General features: G+C 43.3%; 3 protein-coding genes across 3 annotated transcripts in view; 1 reads left to right on the forward strand and 2 right to left on the reverse strand.

Annotated features, from left to right (window-relative positions):
- The window catches only part of wtip (WT1 interacting protein), a 48,957-nt gene extending 39,218 nt beyond the window's left edge, over positions 1–9,739 (reverse strand). Inside the window, exon 1 of the mRNA XM_080760963.1 lies at positions 7,509–9,739. Within this exon, the coding sequence (XP_080617089.1) occupies positions 7,509–9,024 (1,516 nt within the window). The 5' untranslated portion in view covers positions 9,025–9,739. The remainder of the gene's footprint in view (positions 1–7,508) is intronic.
- Positions 9,740–11,594: 1,855 nt separating this feature from the next.
- On the reverse strand, positions 11,595–13,934 carry sdr42e1 (short chain dehydrogenase/reductase family 42E, member 1). The gene is made up of 3 exons (XM_080768781.1): positions 13,788–13,934; positions 13,587–13,681; positions 11,595–12,912 (listed from the first exon to the last, which is right to left on the reverse strand). The coding sequence occupies exons 1-3, from the start codon at positions 13,872–13,874 to the stop codon at positions 11,796–11,798; spliced, it is 1,299 nt and encodes a 432-aa protein (XP_080624907.1). The 5' UTR covers positions 13,875–13,934; the 3' UTR covers positions 11,595–11,795.
- Positions 13,935–14,506: 572 nt separating this feature from the next.
- Positions 14,507–24,823, forward strand: LOC308314251 (arylamine N-acetyltransferase, pineal gland isozyme NAT-10-like). The gene is made up of 3 exons (XM_080761786.1): positions 14,507–14,543; positions 15,204–15,271; positions 23,864–24,823. Exon 3 carries the CDS (start codon positions 23,870–23,872, stop codon positions 24,743–24,745), a length of 876 nt encoding a protein of 291 aa, XP_080617912.1. The 5' UTR covers positions 14,507–14,543; positions 15,204–15,271; positions 23,864–23,869; the 3' UTR covers positions 24,746–24,823.
- Positions 24,824–27,068: the final 2,245 nt, after the last annotated feature.

Genomic DNA, 27,068 nt, shown 5'->3' on the forward strand with positions numbered 1-27,068 from the left:
TTGTTATCAGTCACTCAGTGTTATTCAGTTTGTTTGATGAAACAAACTTGCTAGGCCGCGGGCCCACAACAAGGCAACCCCTTGTGGGCCCTGGCAGGCACTGGCAGCCTCTACTTTATTCTTATCTCCATATTTTAACTTTTTGTGTTTTCTCTGAAATAAATGCCCTACTTGATCATACTACAGCCGCACAGCGTCACACTAAAGCATCAAAAGTAGTTATCTGCAAGTTCAAATAGCTCATTGGTCTTCTACTTTTGGACATATGGGGTTTTCACCCGACAGAGATACATATTGAACTGTTTAAAACCACATCTAGGCATAGGATCAAATCATACCAGAGACTTCTCATGGTTACACTCTCTCCCTCTCAGCTTTCCTACTGTCTGTCTCTCTGACAGTGAAGACAAAACACTAGAACACCCACTCCATTTAAAAGTAAAATAGTACTCATCTCACTGTGATTCTTGGTCTCGCACCTTCACAGCCCTATACTCACCATTACAACATTTAATTGCCATACAAATAATTGCAAATAACGATTTAATTGTGTTTGACGTTGAACATTGGAAGAGAATAACTTTTTTTATTTTAATTTCTCTTTGGCTTTTAGGCTAAAAGTTGCAGAAGGCAGTTCTTATGACAAATAACCTACATAATTGAATTACCTTTATACTTCAACAGTGGTATTAGTCGATGCGACAGGTTTTGAGCTTGTAGATCTGCTATTTCCACTACGTTTGAAAACAATATGCGCATTTTTGACATGGTAATGATCATGACGATTATGTAAAGAAGAATTACGGTTATCTCAAATAATTGCGATTTATGCAATAATTGAGGGTCCTACATGTGAGGGAGATAGATTTGCCTAATAAATCAGTAAATGGACTGTTTACTATGCAGCTGCTACCAGAATCGCATGTACACTAGGGGTCCTTGAGGGAGTTCTAGGGGGTCCCCAGCTAAATGATAGTTTGTAACCAAATGGACCCTTATGGGCCTGTAATTGTCATGTGTAGGTGAGGTAAGGACCCAAACGCAGGACAGCCAGGCATGTATAGTGTTCAAAACCATGAATTGGTGTTTTAATTCAGAAGACAGGTGAACATGAACAACTTAAAACAAACTGAAACAGGTGACAGGATACAATGACTCAACAAGGACTGACTGGGGAACAAGACAGATATACACATGAGGGTTGATTACAAAATGAGACACAGCTGGAGCAAACAAACATAGAACCAAGAAAACTAGACCAGGGAACAATACATAGAAATACAAGACCTAGACTGTACAATAAATGACAAAAGTCTGTGACTGTGACAGTAATAACACTCTCAGAGTTAAATTAACATTGATTTTACAATCTTAATTGGGGGTTCCAGAGCTAGAAATGCCATTAAATGGGGCGTCCGTAGACTAAGGCATGTCAAACTGGGGGTCCTTGAAATTAAACGGGTTGAGAATCACTGCTAGAGCCGTAAAAATCTTCTCTTATGGGGGGTCCCTGGCATATCGTTTCAAATGGGGGTCCGCAGGATAATTAGTGTCAATTTGGGGGTCCTTGACATAAAAAGGTTTGAGAACCACTGCACTACAGTACACAGGTTTAAGGTCAACCCTACTGGAAACAATATCTGTATCAATTTTCAATATCGTGCCTCCCTAATCTATACAGATGATTATTGATTACTATGAAATATAGAGCTATTTAGAACTTATTTGAACAAAATAATCACTCACAATCCCTGTCTGAATACCACCTGAGAAACACCTTGTTTTATATTTAGCTTTTTCTAAACTTTTAATCCCACAATTTCTGTAACCCATTTTTTCACCCGGGCCGGTGCCAATGCCTAAACTGTAATCCTGGGCATTACTCTCCCTCAGCCAACCCCGAACTGAGCTCATGCTTCCTTCAATGCATGAGGAGTGAGCAGGCCGCTTCTAATTAGCTGACAGGGGGACGTTTCCCCTCCATCAGGCGCCCGAGCTGACCAGGGGGAGGCAGTATAGAAGGCAACACAACACAACTCAACATCTGTGTGTGCGTGTGCGTGTGTGCGCGTGTGCGTGCGTGTGTGTGTGTGTGTGTGTTTGTGTGTGCATGTGACGTGCGTGTGTGCATGCGTGCGTGCATGCATGACTACTAATGATTATAATTCTGGGCAGGTGAACAGTCCAAGTCCCCCACCCCTCACTCACACAGACAAACACACACACACAAACCAATGTCTGGCCCGCCAGCCAAGGCCGTGTGCCAAGTGTCTGGTGCTCCCCGACACCCCACCGGCTGGTTAATGAAGGGATTGGCAGGGGACTTGGGCGGGGTATAAAGGGGGTGGGGCAGCTCTTACTGAACTGGCTTCAATGGCAGTCTGTGTTGGGCCAGCTGTTGATTCACAGCTCGTTCGCCCACCACAACAAACAGGAGGCCACACAGGGGCCGGGCAGGCAGAGCGGGCAGAGCGCGGGGCAACCAGTGTGGGCACACTGGCAGCAGTGTTGCCAGATTTTGTGAGAGAAACAAGCAGCCAGGTCTATGAAAACAAGCCCAAATAAGCAACTACGCATTTGAAACAAACCCAAAAACACGCAACCCACCACCAATATTTACAAGCAACTTCTTTACAGGAAAACAAGCCCACAATCGCTTATAATAAGTGGACATGGCAACACTGACTGACAGAGAGGAGAATCTGTGATCAAAATCGCGAGACATGGCCCCAGCCAAAAACTTTGAGAACCCCTGCAGTAGATCTCATAAAGCCTGTGCAGGTAGACCACATGACATGCCCCTAAAAATATATTATTTAAATGTAAAGGGCCTGTTATACAAGCAAGAAAACCCTACCAATTCAAAATGTTCCCTCTGTATTCCCATTCCAAGTGCGTTAGTCTTATATGTAACGCCATCGCCACTATTCCAAAGCCCACTCAAGGACATTGTTTAACTATTTGCAGCAATTGGATTTCTTTGGTGGGTAGATCTAGTTTATTTTTAAAGTAGCTCTCAAGTCAAAAAAGTGTGGGCACCTCTGCGTCTAGCGCCTTTATTCTGAAAAGTTCCCCGGCATAAAAAGTGTTCTTAAGCAACTATACTTAACAAGCCCAAAACAACCATAACCCGCAACTATCAATATTTTCAAGCAACTTTACATAAAAGCAAGCCCAAAGTCACTTATAATAAACAGGATTAAAGAAAGGAAGTCCGCAAACCCAGGTATAATTTATTAGAACGTTTCGACCTACAAGAGCTCTTCTTCATACCTCTTGTAGGTCGAAACGTTGTTCTAATAAATTATACCTGGGAGCTGTAGAACAGTGTGTGGACTTCCTTTCTTTAATCCTGTACGTATGTTTTTGTTCAGCACCTGAAGATATTGTTTTATAGATGTGCGTGCTTCCCTCTGGGCTACTTATAATAAACAGACATGGCAACACTGGCTTCTGTCTGCATTCTTTCTTCTTCCCTCCGTCCTCCCGCCCCCTCTCTCTTTCCCTCCCCTCCTTCTCACCTGCTCCTGTGGTACAGATGAACAGCCGTCTCAGCCTTAGTCTGTGCAAGTGCAATGCATACAAAACACACCACTGTTCTCTGACCAGTCAGTGACATTAGTCTAACAGCTTTATGTCCAATGGTGGAAATTTCACTATACACTTTTGAAGGTGAACTAGATGGCATTTGATGGATAGTTTTATTAAAAATGCCACTGACAGTTATGTCTCACTATGATCTGTAGAAGTGTATTTTAGGGGTAGGCCTACTGCTTTGCTCACATTTTTCCACTATGCACCTTCCTGGCAGAAATGGAACTCTGTGAACTTCAGTGCTCAATGTGAACAGCCACAGTGTGCTTGATTTAATACCATAGCGGGTTGCTCTAAACTTTAAAATATATTGCCATGGAAACTAGCATTTCCAATACTAACACCGAATACTACACAATATACTACTGTGCAGCCCAAATCAACAGTATCATATTGGGGGTAGACATATTGGCTTGCATATAGCAGACATCATTTTGCATTGCATTGTCATTTTATTTACAGGTATGGTGTGAGAGAAATTAAACAGAGAGAGAGAGGAGAGAGAGAGAGAGAGAGAGAGAGAGAGAGAGAGAGAGAGAGCGTGCAGAGGAGTGACATCATGCAGCAAATGGTACAGCCAGCCAATAATTGAACCTGGGAATTGCTTGTCAGATGTTAGAGAGCCCATGTGGCATCATGCACCCTAACCAGTCAGCTATCGGGTAACCCCTGTATTGGACCATTTCGACCAGGGTTATCTATAATGTCTAGGTTATGACAACACGCTCCATGACTACTAAATTGATCTGTTGTGTATTATACCTGAATACTTTAAGAAAGTGACTCACGCCCACGAGCACAATTCCAGAGCGAGCTCCACTGATCACATTCCCCCCAGATTCCGCACAAACATGGGGATGGAATTCATTCCACTATTATGCCACCAAAATGTGGAATGCCCTATCGACAGCCATCAAAAAGTGAGAGTTCCGACTCTCCTTCAAAACCTCCATAAAGAGCACCTGTAAGCAGCAATTGGACCTAGACAAGTCTTCCAGCCTTCCAAAAATGAGAATATACAAGAAGCAATGGGATGTCTAACCCTTGCATTGTTAGTACCAGTCCCTCTCTAAAGCCTGATTTATACTTTGCTGCACAGTGCACACCGGTGTGGCATGACTGTAAAAAGAAGATACACAAACACAAGCTCACAACGCGTCACGAATGTGACACGTTGTGAGCTTGTAGATCGGCCAGGTCTTCCAGAGGTTGACTGCAGCGCTCCCTTTCAACAGCACTAACACCGCTGCTGGCTGCTGAATCACTGAAGGGTATCTGCTCCGGCAGAACAGAAGGTTCCATTCAGTGCTGTGTAAACGTTAGCTCTGCCAAGACAGAAATTAGTATTGCCCTGCAAAATGCACCGTTATCTGACTGGCCACAGAAGGACCTGTTGCTGATAATGTCGAATTATACCGTCCGCTGTCAGGCGGAAACCACGTATGTGAAAAAGCAGCAAAGCTGTTACTTTTTAGGAAGTCACAAAATAGCCCTACCCTCCACTCCATCAAAACTGCCGTAAAAGAGCAACTGCAATTTGCAACTAGTTCCCCCCCCTTGATGAATTGCATACACAGGACCACAATGGAAACAAGGGCTCAGGGCTTTTTGTGTTATCCTTTTAGCATTCTTGTATAACTGTACCTCTGTACTGTCAATAAAGTATTCAATCAATGTATCAATCAATGAAAAAACCAGCCCTTGATAATAATTGTCATTGGCTCAGTATTCTTTATAAAACCCACACACTTCCACTTTCACTTTAAAAACGTAAAAATTGGAAAAGTAGTAGATGTACAAGCTCACTGCTATTGCGACGTGTTGTGAGCTTGCAGATCGGCTATCCTGCTACTTTTGTGTGACACTTGACTGTAGTATGACAAAGTAGGGCACTAATTTACAAAAATATGGAGATACAAGGTTTCTGGCCGACAGCAACGATATGCAGGTTACAGACCTTGCTAAACTAACAAAGCTATGGCTGTTTTTTCTTGAATGAAACCCTTTTGGCACAAACTGCAGGAAGATAGCAGGAATACTGATTAAGAGTAATAACATGGTAACAAACTGCAGGAAGATAGCAAGAGTAATAACATAGTAATGCGTTGTTGTGGTGGTTAAGAAGCCGGTGTCACTTTAACTATTTCAAAGCACAGGATATTATCGACAAAAAGCATATAATGTTTCACAGTCATAAAAGTACACATCACGAATAGTTGCCATGGAGATGCTACTTCTTATGCACAAAGAAAAAGAAAAGGACAGAAGGGAAAATGTATTACTGAATTACTTTGAATTATTAGTAAGTTCTTGTCTCTGAATTTTCAGACTAGTGACAACTTTGATCATTTATCATAGGTTTTTCGGCAGTTTGTCCTAAACAAATTCCCATTGACAATTTACGTCATATGTAGACGAGCAAATCTGCTATTTTTGTCCTACACAAAGGATGATGTACGATGGTAAAAGCGCCCCTCACTTCACACGGGTGTGATTATTGAGGGGCTAGCCCATCCTATAACAGCTATAGTGTAGATTCTGTCTGAAGTTAACACAAACATTAAATACCATTGACAATGAATGAAGAATTTACGTCATATGTGCTTTACCAAATCAGCTGTCGGTATGTCGGTGGAGACCCTTGGCCAATGGGACCACTATTATTGGTATTATAAGAGCGCACCTCCACACAGGTGTGATTTTTTCTCTTATTAATATACTGGAGATGCAACCAGGTGACTTTCATTCTTTGGGTGTGTTTACCTGAGCTTTGCACCCTTCATGTCTGCTATAGGGTTAGGGAAATTGTATCTAGAAAGGAAGTATATAAATACCCAACACTGGGGTTCTTCTGTTTGTATCTAGCAGCAATCAGACTGCCCAAAGAAGAGCTAAGCCTATTGACACTGGATTGAACTGTTTTAATGGTCTCTCTTCACACATAAATTACTCTTAATGTAATGATGCAGATTATATATCATGCACTATTGCACTTTGTGTCTCCTCTCCCCCACTCTCCTCTTCCCTGTCATGCTCTTATCCTCTTGTAACTGCACAAAACGAAATGTTCTATCTATGGCTACACCAATCAGACAAATTGAAACACCTGTGTTGGTCCCCAACATGGCAGGTGAAACTCATGAATATAGTCTTTTCTCAATAACAGGGGTCTCCCTGTCTCTCCAGGTCTTCAGCAAACAAGACATATTTACTGAAGAAGCCCTCAATAGCAATGCATGATTACTATCAGACTAGAGCCAAGAAGCCAACTTTTTAAATCAAAGCACCTTGTCCTTTACGTGTAAATTATTGCGCTTCTGCACTTGTGTGTGTGATTTGTGTGAATGAGGCTGACATGACCTCAACCCCAGCCCAAGCTCCGTTTGTAACCTCAATATCTACGCTGTCTGTTACGCAGCACAGCACGTAAAATGTTACGTGCCGGCGTTACGTTTATCAACAACTGTATCTTGCTTCTGATACCTTTTTTGGAAACTATACTGTGAAAAGGTTTTAATCAATGTTTGTGGACGGCTCGACGGTCGACCCCATTTCGATCCGTGCAGGGGATATCACGGGACGGAACCTCATCTAGGAGCTATATTGAGGTTCCAAACGGAGCTACCCCAGGCCCCCAGCCCCCATGGGCTTAACCCCGAGGTGCTGATCCTCCAAAGGGTCATAGGACAAGTTCAAGCTCAAGTTATTTCCTCATTAATAGGAATGAATATAATAAACATATTTTAATTTTCTCACCCTCATATGATTTTAACGACTTTGTATTAGTGGTTACATATAGGCAAAATATCTAATAATGTGGGCCCTATAGCAAATCGCATTTGCGCGTAATTGCGCCGATTACGCACCAAGCAGTTTGTCAAAACACACAATTGCTTATTCTTTAAAATACTCACCAAAGTATTCTTTCTTCATGTGCATCTCCAGCTCCTTCTCCAGCTCCAGTGTAAGTGCCTCTAGCCGTCTTTCCGCCTGACTAGGGCCACTTTCTCGGCACGGGGTGACCTGGTAGGGCAGCTTAAACCTCTGGCCGGGGGCAGTTGCTTTCGAAGACATGCCATAACCGAAGGAAGAGGGACAACCCGAGGTCACCTCCGCGCTCATTCCGGCCGGTGCCGGGGCTTGTTGCTGCTGGGACTCCGCTTGGAGCTGAACGCGACAGTGCATCCCGTTGGAGTCTCCGAAATCCTGGAGTAGCGTGTCTTCGTGTAAACTACTTCCCAGCATCGAAGACCTCGGCGAGGGCAGCTGGAGATCGGGGTACGTGCTCATAGACCCTCTGGAGCTGCGGGAACTCCTGGAACTGTGGCTGGAGATGCTGGACCGGGGGCTCACGACGCAGTTCGCCGTCGTCCCGGGACCCCTCGCGCTGCCGTCCTGGCTGCAGATGCTCGACCGAGGACTCGCCACCGGCATGCCGTGCAGAACGGCCCCGTCCAGGTCGTGGTTGCCCGCGGGCACGTATCGCGAGTCGGAGTAGCTGGACCGCGGGCTGGTGGTGAAAGAGTACTGGCTCGCGGTGCTCGACCTGGGGCTCGTGTGCCGCTGGTCGTATCCCATGCTGATACCGCTGGTGCGGTTGCTGCTGGGCTTGCTGTAGCAGTCGTAGCTGTTGAGGCTGGTCCTGGGGCTGGAGTGCTTGCTCGTGTCGCTGGCCGTGCTTGCATAGCTGGAGCGGGGACTCATGGCGCTGCTGCTTCCCTCGCAGTGCACCAGGCTGGAGCGGGGGCTCGTGTAGCGGTCCTGCCCGGGGCCGGGTGGGACCCCCAGACCGGCGCTGATGCTGGACCTCGGACTGGCGTGCTTGCTGCTCTGTTCGTGCGAGGAGAGCGAGGAGGCCAGGCTGGACCGGGGACTGGTGGCGTGGTACCTGCCGTCGTGGTTGGTCGTGATGCAGACGCTGTTGCACCTGTTGCCGGGCAGAGCCACCGGCTTGTTCGAGAGAGACAAGGTGTCCAGCGCGCAGCCGGTGCTGTAGCGGTGTGCCTGCACCTCCAGGGAGTAGCGCCGGTGCCGGTCGGGTCCGGGAGCGCCGCCGTAGCACGGCAGAGCTACCTCGGACGTCGTGGTGCAACAGCTCTCGCCGTCGTTATTGTTGTTGTTGTTATAAATGTCTCTCTGAGGAGCACAGAAATCCACGGGGACGTTCACGGGACGAGCCGTGGCCGCGGTGTACACTTTATTCGCGCACGAGTAGTTGTTCTCCACCGTGCTGTGCTGCAGCACGGAGGTGCCGTTCATCGGCTTACTTTTGTGCTCCGGAGCGGAGAAATCCAAATCGGGGCTGATAACCAGGTCTCCTCCCCGCCGCGCGTTCTTGTACATCATCCCGTCTTTGTAAGCTTCGTACAGGGAAAGGTCCTCCATCATCTTACTGGCCCGGAGTCCCAGATCCTCCTCGTACTGCTCCATGTTTCTGAGACACCAGAGACCAGACCACGGTGGGTTTCACATGGAAATCATAACAAAACGCTGCCTTCTACAACAGCAGCCAAACCCACAATGTACTCGGCGGAAACCACCGTGCGCTGCATCGTCCTCGGATCTTCTCCAAAACCAAAACATAAAAAAACAAACAACCCCCCCGCCCCCACCAAAAAAATTAAAAAAAAAAAAAAAATACAATCCTCGCTTCTCACAGTTTCGGGATCCGTTTGTCAACTTCAGTTTTTGTTAAGTTGAAAGGTCTTTTACAGTCAATGGCGCGCTGCGCGGAGGAATTTCAACTCGTGTTAGTTTTTTACCTCCAAGATTTCCTTTTGGGTTCCTTAAATAAAGAAATCAAAAGTCGTAGTAATTAATTTTGAGAGTCGCAAATGGCGATTGCACAAAAGTTTGCACGCACCACGCGTCCGGAAAAGGGTGATCTAGAGCGTCGGGCGCAGGGAACTGGTTCGTGTTGGAGGAATGTGAGGATGTAGACCGGGACGCTCTGCGCCTCTCTGGAATGTGGTTTTAATGTTGGATAGAAACAATGACTGAGACCAACTCAGCAAGGGGGAGCCTGGTGTTACACCGAAGTTAGTGACCTGTTGAGGACTGCGACCCCTCTCACTCCAGACTTATTCGTTTTTTGTATCCGAAACAAAATAAGTAGTTTGGGGTATTTGATGCACAGACAAGATAATACGACTAGGCTATATATTAGACTCCCCAAAATAATCATATTTGAACTGGGACCTCCACCCGTTTATTTGACAATTTGGTATTTTTTAGGTAGTCACTTCACTGTTCACTTCACTGTCATCTGAGGACCAGATTCGACAACAGATAAGAGCAGTCGAAGATAATGACAATCACACCGTTAGTATTTTTGTTTGTTCATAGTGAAGGAAGGAATGACAACTGAGTGTGAGTGTCCAATATGGACCTCTATGTATCTAGCATTAATCCTAGCTACTGCAGTGCAGACACAACTAAAACATGTTTGTCATTACCATCATGCTAAATCATTAAGTACAATATATTATATCAAAAATATATTGTTGTAATCGTGTATTTAAAAAGAAACCCCTCATAGAAGTAGTAACTAATAACAGTAACCAATGACAGCCAGCGTTGAGCAACAGCGACCTCTAGAGTCACGGAATTCAATAGATCACACATTTCAATGCAGCAATAAAGGGATAGTTCAGAGGTACTTGTGCATTCATCTCAGGCAGCCTAAAATGGCACAAAGGACTGTTCACCTTGTCCCAACTTATTTACTGCATATAATACACTTAACGTGCATTATGCCATTCTTATAAATGTGATGATACACACGAGGCCATTAAAGTCAAGGTGGATGAAGTCTTTGTTATAGATCCCTTACATTTGCTAGATGGCTTGACCGTCCACTAGCCTTCCAAGTTTGTCATCATTACAATTACATAAACAGTTTTGATTTTTTACAATGACCAAGATATTTCCATATTTTATGTGAGGTAGGCCTACTAGAACTACTGGCAAATTAGCAAATGAATGTTATTAATTAGATGAAAAACAGTATACTGTAACAACATTCCAGTTTGGTAAGAGCAAATCAAATTAAAATGGAACAAAACAAATACAATTCATATAATTTTATTTAGAATGAAGCTTATTCATTTCAGAAATTAGTTTGTACTGTAGTCTGCTAGAATAAGTCTAAATAAGAAATTAGATCATGTATACATGATGGTCCACATGACTCCCACTCACAGAACACACAAGTTTCATACCCAAATGATTCAGAGAAAGAGGTAGTAGTTGATATAGCTATAGCTAATTATGACAGTAAAATGCTGTCCTTAAAATGGTAAATGCAAAAATGCTGGTATACATAGACACAGTAAAATCATCACTGTTTATTTAACTCTACGTATACATGTGTAAACAAATGAACCCAGAAGGGTTTGCACACCCCGAGTTACAAATGAATAATTTAACACTGAGGTTTTTACTGTGTACCTACTATTTTTCACATGCACACCATTTAACCATTCATCGAGTTGGCTTACATCTGGCTGCTTTTTTACAAAGCACAATTTATGTATTCCATTTCCATCTAACACACTCCAAAATGTACTCTGTCCAACATTTGCTTCTAAAAATAATTCCACATTACAATTATACATAATATTCTACTGCCTGAATACATAATTTCTAATATATCTGTAAATTAACTCTTAATTGGACATCTAGAATTAAGGGTGAAAATGTATCTCTTTACTTATTCATTAATTATACTACACCGCAGTTAAAAAACTCTTGACTTGCAACAGACTGTAAAATTAGCATTACTGGCTTACAGTGCGGTCATCTAGGTCTGTCACAATTATCACATAATCAGTTGATCGCAATTATTGTTTGCATAATCGACCGTCGAAAAATGTTCACATATTTTTAAACATTTTCAAAAATAGTTGAAATAGCAGATCTACAAACTCAAAACGATCAGTTATTTGTCGTAATTCATGACGAATAAATGTGCACATTTTGTTTACAAAGCCTAAAAGACAATTCATAATGTTCCAGTGTTCAACAACAGAAACACCATTAAAATATTAATCACAATTATTTGCGCGACAATTAGACCAATCGTCAATTTTCATATTAGTGACAGCCCTGCTTGTAGGCACCACAGTTAAAAAATAAGCCTTCACGTGTATTGATCTTGATGCAACAGACTGTAGAATTAGCATTACTGGCTTGCAGCACCATCACCAGCTGCCAACCACGGGGAGGTAGGAGAGAACGGCAGCGGTGAAGCCTGCGATGATCAGAGCGTCCAACAGCAGACGTGTGAATGTGGAGCTCTGGTGTTTCTTCCCATGCCCTCTGCTTCTGAACCACTGCACCACCTCGTCTAGGCTGTACTCCCGTGGCTCGTAGCCTAGCTCTGCCCTGGCCTTCGCCATGCTGAAGTAATGCGTCACACCAGTCTTGTACACTTCTGTGCGAGTGAGCAGGGGTTGGAAGTTATAGAATGGCCCGACGAGGTAGTGAATCAGCTCTGTGAGGAAGGCGAAGAAGTAAATGAGCGACAGAGGCAGGCGTACTTTGGGGAAATCATAGCCAAGGCCCTCAACCAGAGGCCGGAAGAACTCAAAGTTGTTGACGGGTCTGCCGTCGGAAATGAAGTAGGCCTGACCGGCGGAGCGGTGCTCGTGCTCTGCGGTCAGGGCCAGGGCAGCTAGCTTGTGGGCCGACACCAGGTTGTCCACGTGCACAAACTCCACCAGGCTGCTCGGGTTCCCATAAACAAATCTGAAGATCCCCTTCTCTATGTAGCCGACGACCCTGGGAAGATGTCTCTGTTCTCCGGGTCCATATATCCCCGCGGGACGCAGGGCACAAGTCCTTAGTACCGCATGGGCAGCGCTATCAGACTCCTTCAGGGGAGAACCATTGGCTTTCATCACCGCCATCTCGGCAACCGACTTGGTCCTGCTGTAGTGGTCGGGGTGGAGGTGGAGAGGCAGGTACGGCAGGCTCTCGTTTCCGTTCTCAATGATTTGGCCCCCGAAGACAACGTTGAAGGTGCTGGTGTAGACCAGCCTGGACACGGCCTTCTCCACACAGGCCTTCAGCACGTTCTCCGTGCCCTGTACGTTCACCGCCTCGATCAGACGGCGGTCGAGCTGCTCTCTGCCAGACATGCCGTAAGAGGCGATGTGGAACACACAGTCCACACCTGTGACAGCCTTCTCGACTTGTGCGTATTCACGTATGTCCCCCTGCAGGAACGCAATGCCCTCTGGCATTTCTTCATTGTTTGGAGGTGTCACATCAAACAGAATGATTTTGGTACCTTTTTTACATAGTGAACAGGCCAGGCTACAGGAAGAGGAAACAGAGCTTTAATGTACGTACTGGAAGACAACTGCCAAACACACAACTCATGCATTAATGGGATTCTCAACATTTCCATGTCAATGACCCCAGAAATAACACTAACGACTGGCTGTGGGCCCCCAGAGCGAAATGGCTTCATGCCAAACTCCTGGACATCACTAAGACTAAGAAACGGACCTGGGGTGACAGGGCTTTTTCAGTTGCTACCCGCCTATAAAACTCTCTCTCAGCTCACATCAACATCAAACCGTTACCTGCCCCCAGGCCCACCATTGCCTCCCTTAAAACACACATTTTCAGACATGCATTCCCCACCTAATTCATTCATTGTTGACCTGGGTTAGTTTCAATGTACAGATTATTTACTTTTATATTCTACTAAACTGAAGTGACTTTGAGTACCAAGAAAAGCACTGTATAAATTGTGCTTTATATTAGCCTGTTATTATTAGACGTAAAACCCCTCCTAGTCCTAGCATTAGCTCCAAAGTGTGAGGGCTTCATTACCTGTGTTATAATGCCCCCTTGTGGAATTTACAGAGCTTTTTCATTTTTTAAGTGGAGAAAGCTGTCCAGACTGTAGAGTCGGAATCAAACGTGTTCCGTGCTGTTGTTATCGTTACGAAGAGAAAGAGAAGGGTTTAAATATTTCTTACCGATAACCAAAGTACCCGCTTCCCCCGGTTATCAAAAATGTGTCTGTTCGTGCATTTTCCATTGTAGATGCGTTAGGGTTAGGCGCTCTTTGTATCTGTGGAAAACAAGCACAACAAATGAAGCAATGGAAAACATACATAACATGTTTGCTAATAATAAAGCCATGCAGCCATAGGTCTGGGATACGTGAGTTTACAAACCTTGCACCCAGGCCCAGCGAGTGATATTTGTGTCGAGACCAAATAACTTGAATAATTCCCACAAGAAGAGTGATTACACAGTAGCATAAATATCCATAAAATGTGTATTTAACGGTCGATTGGACACACATTTACTATTTACCAACCCGGAAGGAGGACACTCAGGACAAGGACAGCCGGTTGCGCCATCGCCGGCCGCTGTGATTGGCCAGTAGGTTTACGTAACCCAGAGTAGTAGAAGGAGAGAGTAATGACACTCCCGTTGACTGGCTAATAAACCAGACTGAATCTAGCCTCGGTCCTAGCCCAAAATTTTAGATTCTAAAAAACCTCTACGAGAATCTAAAATTTTGGGCTACGTCCGTCCCAGGCTTACTTATCTGCGAAAAGAAAACAGACTGAATCTAAATAATTCTAAACTAAATCATCACTAAAAGCACTCCATAGGAATCAGCCGCGACAGTGTTGTGTGATATTAGTCTGGCTTATTAGCCAGGCTACAGTTTCACCGCAATCGGACGCTGCGTTGAGTAGTTGTGGCGATTTGTACAAAATGGGTAAAGGTTCAATGTGAAAGGTTTTCACACTGCACTGAGTGAAGGGAATCAGGTTAAAATAATGCATGCTCCGTCCGTGTCCAGTAGAGGGCAGTGCAGTACACTAAAACCTACAACTGAACTGTGACTGTTATAGTTATTGAACATTAGTAATTACACAGACAGACATGATAGAATGACAAATCAAACGACAACCGAGGTAAGCTGCAGTTTTTGAAGTAGCCTACGGCTACGCATCCAGCCCCTGATACGGAATGCAAGACGATGATTGACAGAATTATTAGTTTAAAACTTTGAAAAAAAGTTGAATTGTCACACTTTGTCAGCTGAGTAGGCTATATAGCCATCGATGTAATAGTTCAAAGTGTGTCGACAGACTCGACAGACAGCGTGCATGTCACAATTTTGGCACACTTCATCTTTAGGTTAAATATGAATATTTAACCTATATATATTTAACCAATATTGGTTGTCAAAAGCTATAGCCTACTGTATAGTAGTGTAGCCTATAACCGCTTTTATGAGGAAAAGAGTCATGTGAGGGCTGAGGGGGAAGGAAACGCATGCGCTCCTCAGTTTAACATTGTCCACGGTATTCACATTATGATTAGGCCTATCTGGAAACGGACTATTTTGCTATCTGTCTTTGTTATTTGGGGTATGTATAGGCTATGATTGCACTATAAGCAGGTGGAAATAGCCTATATGCAGACTATGCCACATGTTTATGACATATGTACCGAATTGTGTTATCAAATCATGTGTCTTCAGGGTGTTAATGTTTCCCATGGGGTTTAGTACTGAAGTAACGCTATTACTGTCTATATCTAACCTATTAACTTGTTAACGTTTCTTCAAGGCCAAAGTCTGTGAAACTAAAACCTTGAGCTGCAGAAACGTTCCGAGAATTACACGAATAAGAAAAAGGTAAAGTGTGTTTTTGTTTTATTTTTGTTTTTAGTGCAGGCGAATTGATGAAAAAATGATGAAAATTGTGAAGATGTGTCATTTGAGTTTTGTCACGCGTGGAAATGGTTTATTTGCACAGTTTCTAAGGCTCTCTATAGCTGTGACAGCTAGTTACTTTAGATACTTTAACATAGGCATAGACCTATACACACTATAATGTCCTACACTATAATGCAAATTCAATAATATTAAAATGCCAGCTAAATACTTGAGATATATTGTATTTCTAGAAACTATATTATATTATATTATATTTGGGATGATGTATATTTTGATAGCTTATGCCTCTCTACATATGTCATAATTGTTCACATAGCCTAACACTTCGGCCTATAGGTCACACGCAGGGAAGCCTGAGTGAAGAGGTCATTTAGGATAGTCACTAAGATAGCCTAGGGGCACTTTAAGATAAAGCTGGCAACAGCTGTGAGTACATCCTGTCATATTAGCATATAGTGGACAGGATGAGGTTTTATCACTGAAGAATGCTCTGAAAATAAGATCACCTGTGGTAACTTATTGACAGAGTCTTAAGGGTCAACTGACACACACACACACACACACACACACACACACACACACACACACACACACACACACACACACACACACACACACACACACACACACACACACACACAGGAACAAGGTGACACCCACAGATTAGAAATGTATAAGATGGAACGGAGAATCAGTTAGAACTGAGAGTGAGGGACAGCAGAGAGAGAGAAGGGGAACCTAGGGGCTCTGCCTGGGACGAAGGCCTCAATATGCTGTAACCATGGAACGAATGCTTGTAACCTGTAACTGATTGCTGATCAATAAATGGAAAGAAGGAAATATGCCTGCTTGGACCTCCTATTCAATTCAACAGCAACTGCAACAAAGGAATTAGGTAAATTAATCCACAGAGCCCTGTAAGAAAGACACATCATAAATGGCGCCCCGATGTTGGAGAAATGTTGGTGAAGATTTTCTGCGCCACGCAAAACGGACCTGCGTATCTGTGGATTTTTTTTTGTTGCCTTTGACGTGAGTTTGGATGGGACCCGAGGACTGAAGTGAAGTTGGAGTGATGGAATAGGCTTATCATTCTTGTGTTAAGCGTACGTGTTAGGACCATAGTGTACATCTGGACGCTGTGTTAGGCAGGTTATTGATTAGGTTAGTGATTAGGTTATTGGAGTCTGCTTCTGTTAGGGAGTGGATAGAGTTTAGGAGTTAAATGGTAGTGTAGCCTATGCATGGTATGGTTGTGCGTGTATGTGCTTCATTCATTTGTTTGTTTGGTTATAAGTCTGTCTATGAGTCTGTGCTGGTATAGGGCATCTTTGTGAGTTATGGTTGAATGCCAAAGAATTCTCGATTAAGTATTTTGTTGATATTTTGATTGTGCGGTCCGGTGACTTACACGTTTTTGAGAGTGATGTGTTGATTTATAGATGGCATGTGATGATACAGGGTGTGCCTGGTGATTTTGCACTGTTTTCTTTGAGATTCCTGTCATGAGCCATATGATGGAAATGGCTCAAGGGGGGAGGTTAGTAGGAGGTTAAGAAATGATAAATGAACTAAATTAGATAAGGGAATTATAAAATGGCTAGTCATATACGTTAGAGTGTATAGGAGTGTGAAATTAAATTTAAGAAATTATTTAAGGTGCAGTAATGGACATTTTCTGTGTTAAAATGTGGAGCTAAAGTATTCATTTGGCATATAGTAATCAAAATAGGAGACTATTAACTTCACTATAGTAATATGGTTTGGGATTAGGCCTTTTGGAGAAATAGTAGCTGGGATGGCTATTCAAATCAGATCGTCTGAACGGAATGGTTATCACCTCATTTTTTGATCAGTGGGTGTTTAAAAAAGTAGATTGTCTTTTTTCTTAAAAGGATAATATAGATATTATGGCGGATGTTCATGTGCAATTTGACGGAGACAACAGCTCTATGGCTTGTTGTCTTGTGCTCCAAAACTCAGAGATTGGGGACGATTCAGGTTTAAAAATGTGGGTTTAATTTGGGGGTCCAAGCTAAATTTAGAAGGTAACTGAGAAGGCATTTCTCATTGGAAATGGTTACATTTAGGTAAAATATAGTTTAATTAAGGATTGTTAATCCTGCAGGTTTTTTAGTAGTACAAATAAAAATAAATATATAGTCTGGGTGAGTAATTTGATAGTAGGATAAAACCGTTGCTTTGAGTGAGTTTAATCTACTAATCTACTGATTACATGAGTTTGGTTGTATGCAAATGAGTGTGTGGGATGTAGGGGTGACCATTATGGTTTCCAATATGTGTAAGAGAAGCACATTGTGTAGCTTTTGAGTGATTGAGTCAAGGGTAGTAGTCTAAGAAACTATTGTGTGATGTGAATGTGTTATGTTTGAAGGGTTGGAAAATAATGTTACTAAATAGTAGTAGTAATTTCAAGCGTCTCTGTATGAGAGTGTCTGCGGCATGGTATCTTCTCATTTAAAAAGGCATAGCGATGGTAGACATTGTCTACGGTTGACATTTTTTTTATTTTGGTGGTGAAATTTGATTTGGTACATCTTAAAGGTGTCAGAAGAAGCAACTGCTTGCCAGGTCATATGAAGCTTGAATTGGGGTAGTCTGGCCAGGGGTTTAAATGAGAAGATTACAAGCCTGTGTGAGTGAGATCACGATGTTTGATTGAGAATAATGTAAATGAGGGAGTGATTGAGTGCATTTGAAGCCTGTGTGGAGTGCATGCAGGGGGGGGGTCAATCTCTTCCCTCAGTCAGTGACTTGACTTGCTAGTCTAAAAAAATAGAGGCATTTCTATGTTTATTTTTTGAGTTGCAGATTGTTACTGTCAGTAGTTTTCTCATTTAGAGAAAGTATTGCATGTTTTCCTTGGAGTGAGTTTGTTGACTAGGCTATCTACTCATTCTGTGGGGATAGTATATGCAAATGAGTATGCATGTCTGTGACTGAGTGAGAGGAGACACAGCATGAGTGTGTCACAGTGTGACTGTGTGAAAGTTTAGTGTTTAGTGTCTAGATTATTTACTATTTAGTAGATATGATGGACACAGGGATAATCCCAGTGGACATTGTCCAAGAGAAATATTCAGTTTCATGCAAGGATATTTTGAAGATTTCAAAGAAATTTAATGAGCGTTGGCCGGACATTGACAGACCATGGCCTCTGGAGGGTACTTTTGATGCAGAAGTCATCAATGCCATAAGGGTTCTTGTGCATGGATACAGAGCAGATCAGAAAACGAATGAGCGGAAACTCAAACGCAAGACTGAATTATCAGTATTAGATATGTTCTGTAAGGAAGGCCCCAATGTCAGTGAGTCAGTACCGGACAAGAAGCGACAGTGCATTGACATTGTGGACCACAGCAATGTGCTCTCAGCAAAGGCTGAGGTGAAAGTTCATGACAGCGGAGACATGAGGACATCAAAGCAACGGCCAGAGGACAGCGACACTCGATGCTCTGTTAAGAAAGAGCTGGAACGGGTACGTTGCCTGAAAGAGGACTTGACCAGTGCATTAAGGACACAGAGACACACTATGCGTGCTATAGAAACACAGTTGAGTGAAATTCTGATGAAAGAGGCGCATCTGATCCTCGATTTGGGTGACCTCACTGACCTGCAGGATGAGGCTGGCCACAGCCACAGAGACAGTTTACATGGAGGTGACGACATCTACAGAAGCTACTCTCCGGTGGCTGCGCCAAGGGGCAAAAAGACTTTGACTTTTGGGGGATATGACCCGCACATTCGGGATATTATAGCTCAAGTGGAGGGACGTACAGTACATGCAGGGGATGAGGGAAGCCGTACCTCTGCCCATGATAGCCAGATAACAAGCTCCGATCCGGCCATGAGCACCATTTCTGTTGGTGGCAGTGACAATAGCGACAGCCAGTCGCAGAAGGAAGAGAGGAGGGACGCTGTCGTGGTGCTGAACTCTCTGGGCAATAGTCTCAATGTTCTTTGCAGGCAGATTAATGAGACGATGGAGACTATGCGGGAGAGTAGGGCGGATTCAGCCGCTACTACGTACTGTGAGGAGCGTTTGGCTGGATTGAAAGGTCAAGAAAGTGACCTGGTCCAGCTATACAATCACCGTTCTAAGAAGCTGAAAGAGCTGGAGCGCAGACAGTGCAGTGACAGAGCTGCTGGACGCACGGAGAGACGTGTGGGATCAACTCAACAGGAGAAAGAGGAGGAGGACAGTGGAGCTCGTACACAGCAGGGCTACCATTCCGACACCTACAGGGGCCCTGCAGACTGGCAGGCGAGCTCTCCACGACACTCCAGGGGGGAGATCGAACGACAGGCGGACAACAGGATGCTCCCGGTGATGGTGAAGAGCAGAAATATGGAGTACAGCCAGAACGAGTTGCCAACACTTGAGGAAGGAGCATATCAGTGGTGTCGGAAGTTTGATGCCTTGATGGTGGACACTCAGTTGACTATGGCAGAATTTAAGAAATTACTTTCAAGTAAGATTGGCACACTTGGCCTGGAAAACGTTCTGATCCATGCTGGCCTAGCTGCACAGCATGTGGATTCGACCCTGGGGGACTCGGACCTTTTTTCAGTCCACCGAAATGTTTTGTGGAGTACACTGAAATATATTTTTCCTTACAATATGCATCCGGATACTTTTACGATAGATTCGCTGGGAGACTCCGAAAATCCACGTGACTATTACGCCAGGGTTGCTCAAAAATGGATGGATGTCACAGGAAAAGATCCTGAGCGTAATGAGATGGAACGGGCTATTGTCCGCTCGAAAATTGAACTGGGACTTCCTGAAAAGGTCAGGGCCAACTTGGAGACAGTGGTTGGTCTGGCGAGATTGCCCTTCGTACAATACATCGATCACATTGTGCATTGGGTTGGACTGTTCCGCAAGAAAATAGATGAGCAGAAACAGAGTCACGCAGAGGTGATTCGACTGTTGGCCAAGACCCAGCTGGAAGTTGCGCAACAAGCTGTACAGGAAACAGTTGTGACCACTATGATGGAAACTCCGCAAAACCAGTTTGGACCCCCAAGAGGTCAAAAGGGTCGGCGCTTTAATGCTGCACGTAGCTCCAATTACACAGGCTGTTTTCGATGTGGCGGGATGAATCACTTGCAGTGGTACTGCACTGTTGTCTTGACAGGTGACCAACAGCAGAACCAACAGCAGAACCAGCAGGGGGTCCCTCAACAACAGCAGAACCAGCAGCAGCCGATGCCACAGACTCAACAGGGGATGGGTCAGCAACAATCTACAGCACCTCAGCGACCACTTCTGCCATGGAGAGTACGAGCGACACCTGATGTTTTGGGGCCACCACAGAGGCCGCAGTGGGAAAACCCACCGCCACAGCAGAGATGGCAACAGGGGGGATGGCAGCCACCTGTGCCACCCTATCAGTGGGCTGCATCTCAGCAAGGATATATTCCACTGACACGTCACAGCCCAGAAAGCTGGAGAATGAGAGGAGTTTGTCATAAATGTGGTCAGTATGGTCATTTTTCTGGACAATGTGACCAGAAACCACATCGGGAAACTTTGAGGGAAGTCAAGTTGACCGGATCTCATGAACAATGAGTTGGACAGCTAAAGGAGACAGTTGACTTGACACGCCCCTCTCTGTGCTATTGAAAGCATGGTTTTAGATCTGTCATCTAGCTGTCATCCGACACTGACCTTTTCTAGATGTTGCTCTAGCTAGGGGCACTGAGGAAATGTATTGTCACCCTGTTTTGTTTTTTGATACTTTTTTGATACTTTGAGGTTTAGTTTAGGGAAAGAAAGACTTTCTAATGACTTTCAGTTTAGGAATGATGTCCTAAACGGTTTTATTTGCTTTATAAGTTCTATTCATTGTCATACAAAAAAAAGAAGATAGGTTAATAGTGATCAGATGAGTATTTTAGAATTTCCTTGAATATCACAGTGAAATCCAATCCCGAAATAAGAATTATATTCTAATTAGTAATACAAATATTGTTTTAGCTCTTGGTTTGTGTGTGCCTTTCCAAATCATGGGTTAGATGATGGCTTCTGCAGGGCCATTCGTCTGTCCATTATTCTGTGAAAGTTACTCACAAACTAAGGGGGGGAGAAGGGGATATTTATAAGGGAATATTATTCTTATTAAGTCGATATTGGAATCCACTTCCACACAAATATTAATGTCCATACAGGTACAGGGATCGGCCTCTCTTCCCTCTCCCTTGCTCAGCTGGCAGGGGGGAAGGGGGGTCAGAGGTGCAAGGAGTGTTTGTGTGTCTGTGAGTGTATACTGAAGTCCTGGCCAGGCCTGTCTGTATGGGAAAGAATGTTGGGGAACATTTATATATTTGAATTAATTTTAATCATTCTGTTTAATTATATATACAGTTTTCTTTTAATATTTTAAGTTTTATTTGCTGTGAGGAATTCTCAAATCAGGACATTTATGTCAAGACCAGTATGTGAGTCTAAAACAGTCGCAGGGCAAGATAAGACTGATAGGGTCATTGTCTAACAGAGATGTCAAATAACATAGCATTTGATTGTGTTCGTTTTGTTTTGAGTTTTGTGTTAACCTGACTGTGTTTTACCTTCTCAGTATCCAGGGGGGAAGAGGGTAATTACCTATGAAGGGAGACAGTTTGGGGAATTTGAACATTTTTGAGTTTTTTGAGAAAAAAAAAAGTGAACATGTTTTGAAAAATAATTTTGGTCATTTATGAAATATGAATTATGTCTGGGGAATATGTAATTCCCCAGAAGGGGGGATATGATGTATATTTTGATAGCTTATGCCTCTCTACATATGTCATAATTGTTCACATAGCCTAACACTTCGGCCTATAGGTCACACGCAGGGAAGCCTGAGTGAAGAGGTCATTTAGGATAGTCACTAAGATAGCCTAGGGGCACTTTAAGATAAAGCTGGCAACAGCTGTGAGTACATCCTGTCATATTAGCATATAGTGGACAGGATGAGGTTTTATCACTGAAGAATGCTCTGAAAATAAGATCACCTGTGGTAACTTATTGACAGAGTCTTAAGGGTCAACTGACACACACACACACACACACACACACACACACACACACACACACACACACACACACACACACACACACACACACACACACACACACACACACACACAGGAACAAGGTGACACCCACAGATTAGAAATGTATAAGATGGAACGGAGAATCAGTTAGAACTGAGAGTGAGGGACAGCAGAGAGAGAGAAGGGGAACCTAGGGGCTCTGCCTGGGACGAAGGCCTCAATATGCTGTAACCATGGAACGAATGCTTGTAACCTGTAACTGATTGCTGATCAATAAATGGAAAGAAGGAAATATGCCTGCTTGGACCTCCTATTCAATTCAACAGCAACTGCAACAAAGGAATTAGGTAAATTAATCCACAGAGCCCTGTAAGAAAGACACATCAGGGACTAGACTATTTGACATTCAATGTTCTTTTCCCACAAATGAGTCTTGAACAATGGGGGTCGTCTTCCCAACCCACAGGTTGAGGGGAGAAGCACTGCTGTAGATGGTGGGCTACCACCATGTAAAAATCATGCTATTAGAGAATTCCACCACAGGAAATCTGTTCCTGGTTTTTCAGCGATTGTATGGTTTTGAAAACTTCCTGTTCTGTTATTGTTTTTTTAATCATATCAAATGCTTCCTCCTCTGTTATAGTGATTGTAAACATGTTGTTAGAGAATACATTTTAAGAATTTGATTATTTCCTAAGGCAGCATTTGAGTCTGAATATAAATCTCTATAATAAGCTTCCGCTGCTATATCTTTTGGTGACTGATTCCGGCAGATTTTGGGTGCTTGTTTGGGTCTTTCGTATAGTTGATCAACCATGATTAACCATATAACGTATAGCTCACACGCCTTCGGTGTGCTCACATCTAACACTGCGCGTATTCTTTTGACAAAAAATAATACAATAATAATAATAATAATAATACATTTAAAAAGTACAAAAACAAACAAAACAAAAATAATAATACATGACTTACACTCTTACACTTAAACTCAGCTTCCCATCATGCACCTGTAACCCAACATGCCTTGCACTGCATTTAAGTTCCACAAGGATTTATTTATTTGATGTGATTTTATGTTCATTCTCCAATGGAACGATCGATGGAACGATTGTTCGATTGTTCGATCGATGGAACAATCATTCGATCGATGGAACAATCGTTTCAATCGATGGAACAATCGTTCGATCGATGGAGCGATGGAACGATCGATATTAATCATTAAAAATCCCTATACCGGGAAAGCCCCATATGGTGCCCAGGTCTCGTTTCCCAGGTCTCGTGACATCGCACGCAAGGTCGCTTCTCACCCCCAGGCGTCTTACTGGGAGAATTGAATATAAAATATATTATTGAATATATTGAATATAAAAGTTTCTCTTCCCATAATAGTATAAGTCAAACGGGAGCAGGACTTAAAAGTAGAATACTTGAAGGTGGGGGGTGCGATAGGAAAGAGGACCTAAATTCATGTCATATATTTTGTAGGGCAAAATGAATCTGGAGGAGTACTTCAAGAGGATTGGGTTCCACGGCCCACATGAAAGACCAGACCTCGCAACACTGAAGTCAATCCACAGGCAGCATGTCATGACGATCCCGTTCGAGAACCTCAGCATCCACTGTGGAGAGAAGAACACGATGGACCTCGAGGTCATTTTTAACAAAATTATCAGGAGCAGCCGTGGCGGCTGGTGCTGTGAAAACAACCTTCTGTTTTCCTGGGTGCTGAAGGAGTTGGGCTACGACCCCACAACGCTGGGCGCGAGGGTGTTCAACAGCCTCAACAACGACTACAACCCCATGGAATCTCACCTCATCAACAAAGTTGTCATTGACGGGAAGGCGTACATAGCGGATGTGAGCTTTGGAGTGTCTTATCAAATCTGGGATCCCCTTGAGCTTGTTTCTGGAGAAGATCAAGTGCAAGCCGCCGGTGTCTTTCGCCTCACAGAACAAGGGGACATTTGGGTCTTGGAGAAAACGATGAGAAAGCCTGTGGTTTTGAATCCGGACTTTGCCATTTCAAGTCTTGTGGAGAAGAAGCCAACAAAGACGATCTACTGCTTCTCCCTGGTGCCTCGCGGCGTTGATCATTTCCTGGAGACCACCCACCGTCTGCAAACAGATCCAAAGTCACTTTTCACCAATAAGACGATCTGTTCTCTGCAGACGGCCACAGGATTCCGAGCCCTCATTGGCTGGACCTACAGTGAGGTCACCTTCAGGCCTGAGGAGGGTGTTGATATTCTAGACATGAAGAACATAGCAGATGATGAAATGGAGCACGTTCTGAAAGAAAAGTTCAACATAAAGTTGGAAAACAAGTTGGTGCCTATAAACAACCAAACCACAATGTATACTTTATGACACATGAGCCAAATGGAGAGAGGGCATAATGTCCTACTGTGATAGCTCAGTGATAGCTTGTAGACAATGACATGCCCAAAATAGGGACGCCGGATTGAAACTAGTAGATGTTAAAATCACACTGTCACAAGTGTTTTAAAGTGAAATACTTCCAGTGTCAGGATTGTGAGTTTGATGTCCAATGTAGTCAACAAATGATGTATTGTAGGCTATATGGTAATGAATGGTAATGGTTAACCACTAAAAATAGAATTTAAAACATTTAATATAACACCCATCCTCTTCACACTGCACTGGCTCCCTGTTACAGCCAGGATCGACTACAAGGTCCTGCTGATCACTTACAACTGCATAAACGGACACGCCCCTCCCTACCTACAGACACTAATCAACCCTCCAAAAACAACCTCCACTCGCACCCTCAGATCTGCAAACAAACTCCTACTCCAGGTTCCTGACACCAAACTGCGCACCACACCTTTTGCTCGGCAGCACCACACCTATGGAACAGCCTCCCCATGGACCTGAGAGTGCTGCAGACTGTGGAATGCTTTAAAACAGGCCTGAAAACCTTCCTGTTTCGGAAGGCCTTTTTGTGTTGAACTGTCGCTTTGCACTGTTTTTTGTTAACCCTGTTTTTAACCTTCTATGATAGATTATATGTTTTTAACCATGTAGCACTCTGGGATTCCTTGTGAATGAAAAGTGCAATATAAATAAAATTAATTATTATTAAATAAAACTTTGCCAATCACATATATCATAGTAATTATAAAAACATTACACTCCGATTCACTTTGTGGTTCTGTCTGTCTGGTAAGAATGGTTTGGCTCCCCACTACCTGCGTCCTACCAAATTAATTACCGCACCTGTGACCACACTGTACACACTCAGTGCTGACAATCTAAAGCCTACCACCATGTGTCCAATAATAATACTACCAAATAGTGCATTATCTGCTTCCAAATATTTCAGGTCTGTATATCAAACTGGTTCAAGGAAGTCACATAGCTGTAACAAATGGACAATCTTCAAACAAACTCATTGGTGTGGCAGACTCAGACATGACACACCCAACCCCTTCTGCAAGCTCCTCCCATGTGCACTGACAGGTGAATCACTGATTGGTGAAAATGAATCTGTCCACCCACCACATTTGGTCTGACAGAATTAACATTCAAGCTATAGATTTTTAATAAGACCTTGAGGCAATTCTATGGCCGATGGCATGGAATGAACTCCCACTATACCTTCGACAGGCAGCTATGTAGACATTTTACACTTGCTTTTAAAATCCTTGTTATTCATGTCCTCACTGTTTTGCCTTATTCACTGCTATTATTTTAATAATATTTTAATTTTAATGCCTTTTCTTTTCTTCTTTACTGCTCTGTAAAGCACTTTGAGCTGCATCTTATATCATGAAAGGTGCTATACAAATCCAAATGTATTATTATTATTATTATTATTATTATTTAAGTTCACTTCACAGGCTTTATAGTAGGCTAGCTCCGAGTCTGACAATAAACTGTTATGGAGCGCCGGAAGTGATTTGCTGAACACCAACACTTGAGGCTCCCGAATCAGAGACAGTCCTCTGTCTGCATTTGGAAATTTGGAATCAAAAGCCTGGATCCTGTGAGAGTGTCCTCACGGTCCTGGATCAGTTCATGAGTCTCATCATTTCTCCTGTAGCTGAGCTGTAGTATAATCCAGGACTCCATGGACGATGGACTTTGGCGTAGAGGTGGAGAGGTACCAGGACATCCAGTGTAATGCAGTATAATGCCGTATCTGTTTATGTCACTCCGGCAACTCACAGTCTTAATCTGATTTGGGTCAAACTCCAAATTGGCAGATGAGTTGGGGAAGGGTCAGGAACTACCTTATTACTTTGTTTTATGTCCAGCTTTTGGTGTGTGTGCACAAACATTGTCCTACACAAACATTAAAATGCCATTGACAATGAATGGACAATTTTGAGTGTTTGTGTATAAACACAAACATTGCGTAACAAACATTGATGACAAAAGGGGGGGACGCAAATTGTGATTGGCAATATTGGCCGGAATGAGATGATGTATGATGATGTACGATAAGAGCGCCCCTCAATTCACACAGGTGTGATTTCTTCTTTCTAAATTGGACAAAGGTCAAGGTCACAGAGCAATGTCAACCCTATCCTTATAGGGATTGATTGATTGATTGATTGATTGATTGATTGATTGATTGATTGATTGAATAGCCTATTAAAGGATATCACAAAAAAGTCATATACTCTAATTCAAGTCATCAACATAGTATACAAAATTAACATATGTT

This window comes from Protomyctophum bolini (genome assembly GCF_963924005.1).
Source record: "Protomyctophum bolini genome assembly, chromosome: 1".
NCBI lineage: Eukaryota > Metazoa > Chordata > Actinopteri > Myctophiformes > Myctophidae > Protomyctophum > Protomyctophum bolini.